The 16121-nt window shown below is 40.0% G+C and overlaps 1 protein-coding gene across 2 annotated transcripts; it reads left to right on the top strand.

Moving 5' to 3' along the window:
• The first annotated feature begins 1787 nt into the window (after nucleotides 1–1787).
• Nucleotides 1788–15924, top strand: LOC115783088 (oxysterol-binding protein-related protein 2-like). 2 transcript variants are annotated; one of them, XM_030733733.1, is made up of 14 exons: nucleotides 1788–1872; nucleotides 2152–2297; nucleotides 2407–2479; nucleotides 7709–7784; nucleotides 8610–8744; nucleotides 9218–9315; nucleotides 9402–9584; nucleotides 10751–10858; nucleotides 10948–11037; nucleotides 11118–11244; nucleotides 11685–11804; nucleotides 12905–13028; nucleotides 14279–14369; nucleotides 15805–15924. In XM_030733733.1, the coding sequence occupies exons 2-14, from the start codon at nucleotides 2261–2263 to the stop codon at nucleotides 15905–15907; spliced, it is 1365 nt and encodes a 454-aa protein (XP_030589593.1). In that variant the 5' UTR covers nucleotides 1788–1872; nucleotides 2152–2260; the 3' UTR covers nucleotides 15908–15924. The 2 variants fall into 2 exon arrangements, with proteins under 2 accessions (XP_030589593.1, XP_030589594.1); XM_030733734.1 differs by lacking the exons at nucleotides 1788–1872; nucleotides 2152–2297 and having other exon boundaries at nucleotides 2447–2479; nucleotides 8597–8744.
• The last annotated feature ends 197 nt before the right edge of the window (nucleotides 15925–16121 follow it).

Genomic DNA, 16121 nt, shown 5'->3' with positions numbered 1-16121 from the left:
GCATCCTGAACACTGAAACTTTGCCAAAGCGCACTCACAGAAGTCACATTGACGCAGTTTAGAACTGACTTCCGGCACTCTGACCAAAATAAAACCCTGTCTTTACGCTTAAAAACAATTATCAGCATTTTCCTGATTTATCTTCATTAGGTTTGATAGTAGGCTTATTCCACACATTCTCTCCCTGAACATTTTCTCAAGGAAAGATTTCTGCCTGCAAACCAGCATGAATAGGGAAAAAAAATGTGATGATACAAAATTTGTATTATACATAATGGGTGGATGATTAAGTTCATTATTTTAATATCTATAAAATAATATAAAACTTTACATGTTTACTAACTCTTCTTCTCGTATTTCTATCATGTTGTTATCACCCCATACACCTAACGTAAATGGGCAATTTAGAGTATTTTATTTTGACGGTTTTCCGGTCTCACTAGGTTGTCGTTTCTGTCCTCAGGTTCCACTTTCTCCTTTTGGAAACCAGCCAACACTAAAGTCGAACTACTATTGCCATTTCCAGCTAAATATTTTATTGTCCGCCTCTAGAGTGCAATTGCATGATTTATAGTGCAGATTCCCTCCTTCTTCTGATTGGCTACCCCTTGCAAACACAAGGTTAGAACAGCAGGTTGGGGGTGCTATACAAATAAATAGAATATTTGAAACTTTAATATTAGCGTCTCCCGTTTTATGTATGAGAGAAAATAAAGAAAAGCATACCAGGTCTCTCTTTAAAAAAGGTGTTTAGCTCAATTATCCTCTGTATAATGCCACTTTAATTTAATAGTTAAGTTTTAAGCTGAAAATTAATGTTGAAATATTGGCCATTGGTGTAAATAAATATTCACAAGGCCATGTCTGCAAAAGTGAAGATTAAGTAGAATGAATAAAGCAAGAGAAATGTTATTTGCTTACATGTGTAAAGCTGCCACCTTGTGGATGCTGGAGTGTTTAAATGGGCCACAGGCAGTGGTTTGCACTGTTTGTTTGGGGTTTGGTCTGTACTTGAAATGTAGTATGTTACACTCCAATAAACTCATCGATGTTACTTCCAGGGTTATTGTGAACACTTTAAGTATCTTAAAAATGAACATAAAATAAAAATATCTCAAAATACTCTCACAGACTCATTAATCATGTCAGGGGTGAATTTGCATGTGTATTTAAAAACCAAGATCTTTTAAAGGTACAAATCAAGGTGCATGTAATGTTATTGATTTAAAAAAGAGTGATAGGCTGCTTTAAAGTGAGCAAAACAACGGGGAGCTTGACATCTAACATTTTAGGGGATCTGCAGCATAATAATTTGCATGCATATAATCAACTGCGGATTAATTTAAATATTCAGAAACTTTTAGTCAGTTTTTAGTCGTGTATGTGTGTGTGTGTGTGGTATTGGATTCCTTACAGCCTCGCCCTCCTTCACCCCCTTCATCGTCTGGACATGGACAATCAGCTGTGCGTGTGTTCCTTTTTCCTCTTAATTTTGTCATTTTTCAGCACTGGGCTTTGTCATAATCAAGGGCTAGTCTTTGGTGATTTTTCTGGTATAGATAAGAAATGAAAATAATAAAATTATAATAATCATTTAATAGCTGTTATTTAGCCTGATATTTAAAGACTCGTCCATCCAGCCTGAGCTTGTGTTTCCTTTTTAATGTCACATTATTGAATGTGTGCTAAAATAGCTGCTGGACTCCATCTGCTCTTTGCCCTTTATTTCTAGACCTCTGCTGGCTGAGCTCTGATTGGCTCGCGGACCTGCCAATCGATGTGTCCTTGCCTCCCACTTCCGCCTGCTTCCAGTGGCACTTTAGGCTTCGGTTGTTTATGTTACCGGAGCATTGATTTGACCTTAACTCACAGGTATATGTGACTGAATTGTGTTTAAATGTTTGTGTCAATATCCGCGGCAGTTTGTCGGTGACGGTGTTGATGTTGTTATATAGTTTCTTATCCGGTGGACATTTAAACTCACTGCATCAGCGATGCTAAGGGCTCGTTAGCTGGTCGTAAAGCTAATTGCTTGCTCTCCCAGAGGAGCAGAGCGACTGACAACCAGAGAGGAACCTGTTATCGCTTTAGTCAAATCATGCAGTGAGTAATGTCTGGCTGTCCCGTTTGATGTTGACGGTGTTGTTGTAGGTGGTGTGTGCTGCTGTCTGTGATGCTCGGAGGGAGGCTGGGCTCCAGGGACAGGCCGACGGTGGAAACATGACTTCTGAGTAACGTGCAGTTACTTTATCTGCTCAGTATGAACAGCGAGGAGGAGTTTTTCGACGCTGAGACAGGTGAGATAGGCCGACATAGGCCTAGTTGAATGCACTTGTTTCTTATGCTTCTGTATTTACTTTGCCTCCTCTCTCTCATCCTCATCATCATCATCATCATCATCCTCAGGGCTGGAGTCAGATGATTCCTGCGAGGTCAGCTTTAAAGATGCCTCACAGGAGAATGGAGTGTGGGAGCGCAGGTGAGGAATCATGAACACGGGGGGGGGGGGGACTAATTAAAGGAAAAACCTGGACCACCAGTGAGGGGATTTTGGTGGCTTGGTTTGGGTGCACTTGCTCACTAAATCAATACAGAGCTGTTCTGGGTGGTATCTCGATCTTCTGAGACATTTATCTCTTGATGGGAGTGGTCTTTTCTAGTGTGACAGTACTTCCCAATTCTACAAAAAGCATATGATAGAGTGCCAAGAGAGGAGCTGTGGTACTGCATGAGGAAGTCAGGAGTGGCAGAGAAGTATGTGAGGGTGCTGCAGGGTGTGTATGAGGACAGCAAAACAGTGGTGATGTATGTTGTAGGAGTGACAAATGGGTTCAAGGTGGGGTGGTATTATGTCAGGGATCAGCTCTGAGTCCCTGCTTGTTTGTAGTAGGTGATGGACAGGTTGACAGATGAGGTCAGGTAGGAAACTCCAAGGACTGTGATGTTCACCGACAACATTGTGATCTGTAGTGAGAGTACGGAGCAGGTGGATGAGAGCCTGGAGGCAGGTGTAACCGTGAAGCTGCAAGGAACAGAGATGGTTTAGGTAGATAAGTTTAAATACCTGGAGTCAACCATTAAAGCAACCGACAGTGCACAAGAGGTGAAGAAGAAGGTGCAGGAAGGTGGATCGGGTGGGTTTATAACAGAAGTAACAGTGGAAGGTTTACAAGATGGTAGTGAGATCGGCTGTGATGTGTGGTTTGGAAATGGAGGCACTGACAAAAAGACAGAAGGCCAAGCTGAAGATGGCAGAGCTGAAGATGCTAAGTTTTCATTGGGAGTGACGAAGATGGACAAGATTAGAAATGAGTATATGAGAGGGACAGTTTGGGTTGAGCGGTTTGGAGACAAAATTAAGAGAAGCAAGGCTGACATGGTTTGGACATGTGTAGAGGAGGGATGGTGGATATATTGGACAAAGGATATTGAAAATGGAGCCCGCAGGCAGGAGGAAAAGAGAAGACCACAGAGAAGATTCATGGATGTAGTGAAGGAGGACATGCAGATGGTTGGTGTAATAAAAGAGGATGGTAGGGTGAGATGGAGGCAGATGATCCATTGTGATGATCACTAAAGGGAGCAGCTGAAAGAAGAAAATATGTATAGCTGAAAAAGACATGTTTAATTTTTTTTACTTTAACCAAGTTATCAACTGCTTCCTGTAGTGTTCTACAGTCAATCAAAGGCCCTGATTAAAAATTAGACAAAGTTGATATGATAAATAAATTTATATGTACACATAAGTAGCTCCATAGTGTAGTGTGTTTGCACTTTTGTCTAACAAGTGAAAGATCCCCAGTTTGATCCCAGCTTTAAGTACCTTGGCATACATATCACTGAGCATCTTACCTGGAGCCATAACATTTCCTTCTTGATGAAGAAGGGACACCAGCACCTCCACTTTCTCAGGAGGCTGAGGCGCACTGGACTTGGGAGCTTAGTCATGAACTTATTCTACAGATGTGTGGTGGAGAATATCCTGTGCTCCTGCATCACTGTGGGGCATGGCTGCTGCTCTGTGGCAGAGAAGAAGGCTGCACAGAAGATTGCTGGCAGCAGCCTCCCCACCACCACCACAGACATCTACACCAGCAAATGCAGGAAAAGGGCCTCCTCTATCTTGAAAGACTCTACTCACCCAGCACACACACAGACACACACACACACACACACACACACTGTTTGTCCCACTCCCCTTGGGCAGGAAGCTGCAGAGCATTAAGAGCAGAACCACCAGACTAAAGAACAGCTTCTTCCTGGAAGCTGTAGGACTGTTAAACTCTGGTGGTGCTCTGTAGTTTCTGGTGCTCCCAGCCAAAGGTAACAGCCATGTGAAACCACTTGTCTTTGCACTATCCACTGCAAACTTTAAAAAAAGTTCTTATTTAGGCCTAATATTTCTTATTTATATTCAATGACATTGTAAAAAAAAATTCTATTACTTGTTTCTGTATATATTGCTGCTTGGTGTTCTCATTCTTGTTGACTTTTAACCGGGTAGTGAGTGCAAAATTTCGTTTCACCTCCTGTGTTGGAATGTCAATAAAATCCCTCAAATCCTTGAATATATTCATATATAGTTGTTTCCAAAAGAAAAAAAAAAAAACAGCAAACCAAGATTCCAGTTTATACCTGTATTCACAGCCTAGAATGGCATGATCTGTAACATGCATTCACCTCCTTATCAGACACTTTTTACACAGTCAAATAAATGTTATTGCTGCCTGTGGCTCAGATACTGTGCTCTTTTACAGTAGGCAAAGTTTCTCACAGAATGGATGTTTGGTTTCTGCTTGCCTCTTTAACTTCGTTGACATCATGTTAGTGTTAGTTGTCTCCTCAGCTAGTTAAGCACTCGGGCTGAAGGCTGTTGACATCCTTGGCCATAAGACAGGTAGTTTTAATTGCCACTGTCAGTTTTGTTTTTCTTTAAGTGATTTTGTGGTTTTCTCCACACAAGAAAGGGATCAGTTTCGCTTCCTCGCATTGTTAAATCAGAAAGTGAGGGAATATTATTTCAAAGAACAGCATTCAATTCCTCCATGAAAGCTTGACAAACATGTACAAGCTCACCTGCTTGAGCTACATGCAAACCATATGATGTAACCTGCCACCTCTGTAGTAAAAAGTCTGTGTAATGTGTGATTGTACTAATGTGACATTAGCAAAGTAGGGATGTCTTGGCATCTAATTTAAAGATGTTTAAACAGGAGAAAAAAACAGGCTATTTGGAGGACCATTAAAATTTACCTCAGTCTATAAAAAAAATATGAATTTAAGACTAATTTAGAACTGTAATTAATGATGAATGTAATTCAGTTATAGTTTAAATTCAGTGAATTGTGTAGCATTCTGCATCATGCAGAACATTGCACACCCTCACTGGCAGTTGACTGAGTGTAAATAACGTTATCAGAGCTGCTTTATTCAAGTATGACATAATACAATAGATCAGATTGTCCTCAGTGCCTGCAATAAGTTTTTTCTGCTCTTCCAGCTCTGCCATTGCTGTCCTCTGCCAGGTAATCTTAGGCCTGCCTCTCTTTTGCTTTCCAGCAGGGCTCCATCTCAAGTTCTTATAGCCTGTCCTCTAGTACAGTTCCTTGTTAGAGATTTATTTTTATAGCCAGTAGATGTTTCACAGGCAGTATAGTGGTGTGGTTAGCACTGTCGTCTCACAACAAGGGGGTCCTGGGTTCAAAGCTGGCAGTGTGGAGTTTGCATATTTTCTCTTTTGTTCTCTACTAGTACTCCAGCTTCCTGCAACAGTCCAAACACATGAATGTTAGACTAATTGGTGATTATAAATTGCCTGTTGGTGTGAATGGCGGTCTGCTCTCTGTGATAGACCGGTCACCTGTCTAGATTGTAGCTGCCTCTCGCTCTATGACAGTCAGGATAATCTCCAGCCCCACCTTGACCCTGAATGATGGATGGATTGACTGATTGAACACCGCTGTTGTGGAAGGTGTCCATTTCTGTTCATGTTCTTCTGCACTACCCTCCAACATCCAGAGCCATATAGTACTACTGGCTCAACACTGCTGTTGTACAGCTTGATCTTGATTGCAATACTGCTTTGAATTCCAGATGTTAAGCACTTACATCTGTTAAGTTTTGGCCTTGATGTTAGGATGATTATGATGATGTCAGGATCTCCTCATCGATGGTAATGTGTGGGTCAACCAGCATGTTAATGAACATCACTTCTGTCAGTCTTCACCTGGAGATGAGTTCTTGTTGTTGAGATGACTGCCAGATCATCTGCATATTCAAGATCTTACAGTTGTGCCAACAAGTTCCATTGGATACCTTATGGACAGTCAGATGTGGTTGGACATGCAACCAGTAATGAGAAACAGGATCAGGGGGAATATACACCCTTGCCATACTCTCAACTTCAAACCACTCTCTAAGGTGTCCTCCAAAAATGGTGCTCGCATCAGGAAGTGGCCAGTCTGTCCAGTGCCTGTCGGCAGCCTGTCAGCTCTTGATAGCGTGTCTTAAGTCTGCCATTTGTTAGACTTCCGTTTGCTCACATCTTGCATTCTGAAGATTTTCCCTCACCCTATCCAAATCCTGGAAACCACGTAGTGGATCAATCCTGGTGGCATCTACTGCTTATGTTTTGGAATGGGAGGTATCGTCAGCGTGCTGGCATAGCTTGTTAACAAAGATCCTCTCTTAGTGAGAGAGTTCTTCCCTGAGTAAATTCAAGGATCAAAAATTGGCCTAAGTTAACTCTCCAGTCTCCTCCTCTGAACTGAACTGTTGTAAATGGCCTAATATAAAGACTGAGCATTTGACTTTTGGGGAAATTGAATGAAGAGGAACACTGACTGTTTATATTTTTCACTGTTGTCATAAATACATTCTGCGTGCTTTATTGAATTGCACCATGTTGTGTGTTGCTTGCTGTTCTTTTGTTCATGGTGGGTTTGTGTGTATACTGTTTGTAGGGACTGGCCTAAAAAACACTTCCTTTGTTGTGTGGCTGGTGATAGAACAAAAACCATGTGTGTCAGCCTGTCAGTCTGACAGGCACACCAGCAGTTGCCACTGACTGCTGCAAGCGGTAATGGTAAACATGTTGGCTCAAGACACTAAGTTGTTTTTGTCACCTGTGTGTGTGTGTGTAAGTGTGTGTGTGTGTGTGTGTGTGTGTCTAAGTGTGTGTAATACTGTCTGCCAGTTCATTTATCTTCATGTCAGGGCCTTTGAAGGTTTCTTTATGCCAGCTCTCATGTGATGACCGAAGAGACCGTTGCAACCACATTTTTAATCTGTCAGTTTACAAGAGCATTTGGAGTTACTGCTGGTGCAGTGATGGGGATGGGACTAAAGAAGCAGATTGCAAGTTGCCCCTGTAAATGCCTGCATGTTTCAAATTGGAAAACAGTCAGACTCATTGAATTACAATTTTTGCACTCCTCAGTCATGTGCTAGGCTTTTATCTACACTGTGTTCACACTCTGACAATAAAACACACATTGATGCTGAAAACATTAGACTTACTTTTTTTCCCACACAGAAAATTGATCTGGAATCAATAAGGGAAGTCATATGCAAAATGACCTATAAGCAGAATTGATAATGGCATTGATATCTGTTAAACCGCACCAATATTCATCTCTATGTAGCAAGCCGCTCATCTTTTTCATTGAAAAGTTTTATTTCTTAATATCCTTTTTCTTATTCCATCCAGGAAAAAGCTGCCAGCTGAAATGATCTCCAGAAATAATTTCAGTGTGTGGAATATTCTGAAGAAATGCATCGGCATGGTGAGTCTTTCTGGCCTTGCTCTCTCATACCTATCTCAGTAACACTTCTGTGGTGTGTTACTTTGTATTTACTTTGCATTTAATCGTTAATTATTATTAAACTCTGGCTCGGTTCCATATAGTGTCTTTTGTTCTTTCCCATCGCTCCCAACCAGTCGCAGCACATAGCTGCCCCTCCCAGAGGCTGGTTCTGCTGGAGGTTTCTTCCTGGTAAAGGGGGTTTTCCTTCCCGCTGTTGTCAAGTGCTTGCTCACAGGGGGCCATCTGATTATTGGTGTTTTCTCTCTAATACTGTAGGGCAGGGATCCTCAAATTCAGGCCTCGAGGTCTGGTGTCCTGCAGGTTTTAGATGTGTCTCTGCTTCAACACACCTGAGTCAAATATAGAAGTCATTAGCAGGACTCTGGAGAACTTGACTGCATACTGAGGAGGTCATTCAGCCATTTGATTCAGGTGTGTTGGATCAGGGACACATCTAAAACCTGCAGGACACCGGATCTCGAGGCCTGGATTTGAGGATCCCTGCTGTAGGGACTCTACCCTACGATAAAGCGCCTTGAAGTGACTGTTGTTGTGATTTGGTGCTATATAAATAAAATTGAATTGAAAATTGAATCAACTGGCTGCACCCTGTAAGCAGATGTGCAGAGCTTCTGTGAACACACCCAGAGCTTTATGCCTTGGATGACCATAGTTGGGAAATCTGTGCTTATTGGTACCATACTAAGCCACGGGGAGAAGAATACAGTTTGAAATGTTTGTACAGAATCTGACAGTCGTGTTTAATATGAGCATCTACCTTGTAACTCTAGTTTTGTTATACAGGAGCTGTCCAAAATAGCAATGCCGGTTGTGTTTAACGAGCCGCTGAGCTTTCTCCAGAGAATCTCGGAGTACATGGAGCACACTCACCTCATCCACAAAGCCTGCAGTTTATCAGAGTCCACAGACCGCATGCAGGTAGAGACTACACATACATGCGATGTTATGATTTAAAAAAAAAAAAAAAATACTTTCAATTAATTTTTTTCTCCCAGAAATAAATTCCCTGTATCTAAACATACCTAAACATGTTCTTAACATGCATACATAGATAAGAGATGCAGATCCTTCTCCAATTAAAAACTGTTTATCTTGGCAAACTAACCAACTAATTAACGTTAAAGCTTTTTAGAGAAACGTTCCCCCCCAAAATTTGCATTAAGAAAGGTGTCATTTTCAGGTCGCTCATTTTGCTTAACATTTTGACATTCAGAAATGCCAAAATTTATTTATTTTTTTTCTGATACATAAACCAAAAAAAGCTAAAAATTAGAGAAGCAAGAATAAAGGAATATTTTATATGTTTTATATGTTTGCTTGAAAAATAACTAAGTTCACTTTCTATTAGTGGCTCCACCTTGGCTCTGACTTACTTTACGTCTCTCTGACAGGTTGTTGCTGCATTTGCTGTTTCAGCTGTAGCATCTCAATGGGAAAGGACTGGAAAGCCTTTCAATCCTTTACTGGGGGAGACTTATGAACTTACAAGGTATTGGAGAGGATGGGATGAAGTTTAGATGCATCTTGATGATGATATTTAAATTCAACTGTTTATTTAAAATGTTCTCTTTTAAGGGAGGACCAGGGCTACAGATTGATCTCGGAGCAGGTGAGCCACCACCCCCCCATCAGTGCCTTCCACGCCGAGTCGCTGAAGGAAGAGTTCAAGTTTCACGGCTCCATCTACCCAAAGCTCAAGTTCTGGGGCAAAAGTGTGGAGGCTGAGCCAAAAGGCACCATGACGCTGGAGTTACTAAAGTGAGTTTTCTTGCTGTTACAGATTTCCAGCACTGTAAAGTTTTATAACCTGTTGAACTTTGTTCAAAGCTAAAAAAAAAAAATTTCCCCTTACTTGGTCCTAATTAACTCATCAAAGCTGTTAACAAAACCTCCCCCATGGCTGTTCATACTACACCAACATAATTAAGTAATAAACAATTAAATGACAGAGAAGATTCTATTTTTTCAACATCTAATATAGAAATTTCTCTCCTTTGTTTTTGACAGCGGGTCCACAGTTTAAAAAAAGAAAAAAAAGTGCATTTTTTTGTGACTCAACAAAAACTTTGTTTTATAATTAACAGGACAGTCTGGGCAATTACATTTCAGAACACATTTATTTCTTACAATTTAAGCCCAAAGAGTCATACTGACAGGTTTCTTTCATTTACTGCAGCAGCAGTTCTTTATCGTGTGCACAAACCAAGACATGCTGTTGAAATTGCACTTCTTTTACTTATGTTAAGATATCTAATGGATTTACACTGACAGAAAGGGGAGTTTCACTGGTGTTACTCTTTGCATATTACCACAAAACTTTAATGCTGAGAGACTTTGAAAATTAAATCCGGTAGTTAGATACAAAATTTCACCAGGATGCTTTAAAATGTCAGATGTTTGGCCCTTCACATACTTTGTCTAAGTGATTAGAGCCCTCTGTGGAGAAAAAACTTTGCCCACCCCTCAGTAGTAAGGGCCTTATTAAGAAGGTGGCAATTGTCTGTTGATTAGACATCTAATAGGTTAACAGAATTTTCAAAGTTATTGTTGTGGTTGATCAGTAAGTGCATTTAATTACATACTGCAGGATTTTGAGACTTTTAAATCAAATTTAGGTGTGAACTGAAAAAGCTCATTTCAGAAATTGGGTGTAAGTTTTCTCGTGTGTTATTTTAGAAAAGAAAAACGTAATGCTCAACTTCAGACAATTCAACAGTCTAATGGGTGCTGAACTTAATTTGCCAAACTATGTAGTGTATTTAATATAAGATAGCAGTAAGAAAAGCTTGCTCAGCTCGTGGCTTTCCCCAGCAGTGCTGACATGTTATATATTAAATACATGATGTAATTGTGAGAGCTGGTGTTCTTATTAATATTTTAAAAATATCCAACTGTTCCTTTAAGATGCTGTGATTTTGTGACAGACATAAAGAAGCCTACACGTGGACGAATCCAATGTGCTGTGTGCATAACATCATCCTGGGAAAACTCTGGATTGAACAATATGGAACTGTAGAGATAGTCAACCACAGGTAACAAAAACTTTATAGAAAATTTACAGATGTTTCTTGGATAATTTTAATCATCATTACACAAATTTATTTTGCCTTTAATTTTTCAGGACAGGAGATAAGTGTGTGCTAAACTTCAAACCCTGTGGGATGTTTGGAAAGGAGCTGCACAAAGTAGAAGGTCATATCCAAGACAAAAGGTAAGAGCACACTCACATCGGCACTGTCGGTAAATTTTACTCTTTTTTTCTCTGAATGGAGTTTGGTGTTGTTGAATCAGTAAGAAGAAGCGGCGAGTAATCTATGGAAAGTGGACTGAGTGCATGTACAGCGTGGACACCAAGGTTTATGAAGCATACAAGAAGTCGGAGAAGAAGAGTGGGGGCGAGGCAAAGAAGCTGAAACAGGTGAGAATAGCCAACAGGTGGTTCTGCTTTTACTGAAACCTGAGAGGAAATGCCTCTCATGTTTCTCTTTAACATGTTTTATGTGTGACTTTTACTCACCACTCTGAAATTCTTCTCTCAAATGGCATCTTTTCCTTTCACAATAACATGCAGTGGCTTTAGTAAAAGGTAAGGTGAAAGTGTATGGATATATGTACTGTGCTGCTGCTGTTGTCTAGTTATGTTCAGAGTGTAGTGTTGATTAGATCATTGCCAGCACTAATCCATGATGTCTTGCAATGACATGCATTGTTGCTTGAGAGACGTGTTGACTTTGTGGCGACTGTAGTTCTGTGAATCACCTGTTTGCACATGAACTGTTTGTAATGTAAACTCAAACTGGTCAGTCCATTTCTGATGAGGTTATTTAACTGGCTGGGTGTCTGTTTCTGTGTGTGTAGGAACAAAGCTGTGAAGCAGAGGAGGCAGACGAAATGCCAGATGTTCAAGAGACTGTGACTGTGATACCAGGAAGTGCCTTACTGTGGAGGATAACACCACGGCCCCCTCACTCAGCACAGGTCAGCGATGGGGATGGACATTTCCTGCAGAAATATTGTTCAATTTTTAGTGGAAACTGTCATTTCCTATAAAATCAGCCATATATATATATATATATATCAGTGCCCTCCAAGAAAAAGGTGACTAGAGACTAAGATCAAGGCAGCACAGCGGGAAGTTAGCCAGCTATTGCAGAAAGGGGTGCCTAATAAGTACAATAGGCTGTCCATACCTGAGGCCTTGACTCACAGCCTTGGCTAACTGCCCAAAGAGGTATACCAGAGATAGGAGCCAGGAGAATAAACCAGATCCACTCCACTGAACCATCCAAGCTATATTCGCAGTTGCAGGGGAGCAATATGAGAACAGCACCCCCACCAAGGCTGAAGATGTAAGAAGATGTGAGATACTGACCTCCTTACAGGACCAAAATCAATGAATGGAGTGAATCCAGGTGGTGCTGCTGCAGATCTGCATGAAAGTCTCACAAATTATTTTTTGCCAGTTATGTAGATAATCCATATGGCCTATTGTTTGCAATTATCAAAACCATGCAATCTTCAATCAGATTCATGATAATCAGGCATAATGGTACTTTAGTGCTCAGACCTCCCAAAAAAGAGGTGTCACCCACTCAGCACGGAAGTGGAGGACATAAAATTGAGGCATAAATTGAAAATGAGGCATAAAAGTGTTTGGTTTTGTTTCCCAATCATCTAACACCATTATCATGTAATATAATCACATTTGGAGATGGTGATTTCCCAAACACCCTGACATCTGGAGTTACTTGTAATGCTGATCTTTTTGGTGACTTTATGACTTTTTGAATGTTTGTATTTTATTCACATAGACAGCATATAAAATCTGAAAAGGGAAGTGATGTTGCTCAGTGGTCATCAGGCCAGTTGATGCCCTTGCTGTGTAGTGGTTACAGTGTAACAACCAAGCATAATGTAAATAAGGAGTATTTTGAACTGTGAAGGATGCAAACCTGCTCTAGTGGAGGCCAAGAATAAAAATGTGCTGTTGTAGCTGAGTATTATTTAAGATTAGTTAGATAATTAGATGTAACACTTGATGAACAAAGTTGTTTTTGTTTTGTTCCCAATTTTTACAGATGTATAACTTCACCAGCTTTGCCATCACACTAAATGAGCTGGAACCCGGCATGGAGAGACTGCTGGCACTAACAGACTGCCGGCTGAGGCCCGACATCAGAGCGATGGAACACGGAGACATAGGTAACGTCAACCTCACAGGAACATGAGGGAAGGACTTTTATACATGCTGAAAATGGATAAAACTGGACATATATGATCCTCTAAAACAGTGGCACGTGGACCTATCAGGAGCATTGGGACATTTCCTGGTGGCCTGGGGGTTGTTTTGGTTAGCAGTGTACTGTGAGCTTAACCAGTGATAAAATAACAAACAGGAATGAGTTAGTAGAGCTCTCAGAATCCACGAGAGAATCGGGCTTGACATGTGGATTCTGTTTGCTATGACTTGTATATTTCTATGTATGTTTTTACTGGTTCCCCCATTGCCATAGCATACCTTGAAAACTGGTCAGTTTACAAGATATGCATAAATACTTATTTTGAAATCTGTGACTGTAATGGACAAGTCTGATGCCTTCCATCGGTATTGAAAAAATTGTGTTGACCTGGCAAATACTGTTTGCCAGGTTGAAAAAGGTTTAAATGTATTATATTATTGACCACCAAGACTGCTAAAGAGTGTATTGAGAACGTTCCTGTATTAACTGAAAATAAGTGATTGGTGGCTGAGGCAGCTCCAAGAATAAAAATGTGCTGTTGGTTCCCTGCAGCAACGGGGAACCAGGTGAGACAAAGATAACAGATGTTTATATCCGAGTGCCACAAAGTCCAAAACAGATCCTTCCATCCATCTAATGCTTATCTGGGTGATCAGCAGGCAGTCTAAGCAGCCTCCTCAGGCACTTCCTCCAGACCTTTGGGGGGGGGGGTCTCATTATTTTGGTCACTACACAGATCTCGTGGCCATAGATGAGGGTTGCTTTCATGCTCTGCTCTCTCTTGGAACTCTGAAATTAAACAGTGTTCTGTGGAAACAGTCGAGCTTATTTTTAAACAGATAAGTGGCATGATATCTAATCAAAAAGTGGCTGCTTGTTAAAGACCGTCTCCTTTTGCCACATTTTTCTCTTACAAAGTTATTTGATTTAGGTTTTATTTCTTTTTTATGGTGACATAAACGTGTGTTTTTTTTTTTTAATTCCATAGACTAATGACAAAAGAGTGAACCACTATAAAGGACCACTTACACAAAAGTAATACAAATAACAATAATATTATATACCATGGAACTGGCAGAATCTTAAAAAATACTATACACATTTTTGGTGATAGCACCGAGCACGAATGCATTAAACAGAGTGGCCAAAGATGGAGTCAGTAGAGTCGAGGCCTGAGTCACAAAGTATCTCCTTTTTTATTTGTGTTTCTAGATTTAGCGAGTTCTGAGAAAGAGCGTTTAGAGGAGAAACAGAGAGCTGCACGCAGAGAACGATCCAGGGACGAGGAGGAGTGGTCAACTAGGTGAGAGCTTCTGAGGCTTTTTAAAGATTTTTTTTTTTCTCGTGGCTGTATTTTATTATTTCAGGCACTTTTAACACAACAGTCTCATGTTGGTATGTCAGTATCATTATGGCAATAGTATTAATATTATCAGACTAGATCAGATCCAGAAACTTCAGTGTGGAGCATAGTCAGCTGAGGTTCAACATGAGTAGAAAGGCCGTGTCTATAATCACTCCCTACGGTTTTATAACGTCCAAACTCAGAATGTGTAAATGAATCATAGAGCTTTGCTTCATAGTTGACATTAACTTTTTTTGGAGACAGGACCTTATAAATGTAAGAATGGATGCAGTAAGGTGGGTGACATTCAGTACCTGATTGAAGCACACAGGTAACACATATAGCGTCATCGGTTTGTTGTTCTACTTAATGCTAAAATTGCACATGAAGTTCATTAAAATTAGAAACCAAAAAAAAAATTTTTGAGTCTCTTCAGGGTCTGTTAGTGCAGCCAACCAAAGTATAAGCCAAGATGGTTTTAAACAGAAAACTAATTAAAATACGCTAATGAAAAATATATTAGAAGACAAAATACAACCGTCATAACTTTGTTATCCACCCGTATTATAGCAGTTGGCTCTCGTGACATTATTACAATTTGTTTTCTAGACTCTGTGTATCAGTTCTTGTAAACACCAGTGTTTGTTTGTGCTGTAATCAGTTTTAGATTTGTAGTGATGTGCTTTCTAGGCCAGCTCTTCATTGAAAATAATTTTAATTTCAAAAGACTTCCTGGTTAAATAAAGGTAAAATAATAATAATAAATGGAACCCCTCGGTGGTATTGTACTTTAAGGAAATTTTACATAAGCAATAATTTCAAGGTGTAGTTGTTGCCATTGAATCTGTTTGCTACTCAGTAGAGTGTGTTCATTATAAACAAGAATTTAAGGGGGTGATTTTAATTTTTTGAAAAAAGCATAAATTAAACATGTATTCAGGGTCAAAAAACAGTCAAATATCCATCAATAAGATGAAGGATGCTTAGAGGTGCTGTCAGGTGGATTTTGCCTGTGTAGACAGGTTAGCTGTTTCTGATAAATATGATTAACAGATCTAAAAATAAAAGTAAAAATAGCAGCACTAGAAAAGGGCCAGAATTGCAGGTGAAGACGGCCTTGAAGGGGAGAGCAGACAAATTTAAATCAGGTATGGTTTTTCCATATTTTTATGGGTGGAAAACACATGAACCTAAAATTGACAAAACCATAAATTAAACTGATTAATGAAGTCTTCACTGTTAAAAAAAAAAAAAAAAAGTCTAAAACAAAAACATCCTGCATCACAGCTTTATATGTGCTTAATATGTCCGCAGCACTGTTAATTGCTCATGTTGTGCGCCATTTCTCATAACAGGGTTATTAAAAACTGGTCTGGCTTGTTTGTCTCTTCAGGTGGTTCCAGCTGGGAACAAACCCGCATACAGGAGCCGAGGACTGGCTGTACACAGGTGGATATTTTGACAGGAACTTCACTGACTGTCCCAACATTTATTGACACAGGAGGTGTTTTTTAAAAAAAATAGGTTTCATTTTATTTCTCTGAGAATTGTGGCGACCAGATGCTCGCTGGTACTGTGTCTTTGTTAGAATCAATGAAAAGTGAAAAATTATATCAAACAGTTTATCAGATTATCTGCAGCCGACTGTGAACTTTCTCTGCAGGAGACGTGTAAAATTAAGGAGAATTTGAAGGTTTACTTAGTGTAAAC

This window comes from Archocentrus centrarchus, chromosome 7, assembly GCF_007364275.1.
Source record: "Archocentrus centrarchus isolate MPI-CPG fArcCen1 chromosome 7, fArcCen1, whole genome shotgun sequence".
In the NCBI taxonomy this organism is placed as follows: domain Eukaryota; kingdom Metazoa; phylum Chordata; class Actinopteri; order Cichliformes; family Cichlidae; genus Archocentrus; species Archocentrus centrarchus.
Note: the sequence above shows the minus strand (reverse complement) of the source record. Positions and strands in the feature narration are given on the sequence as shown.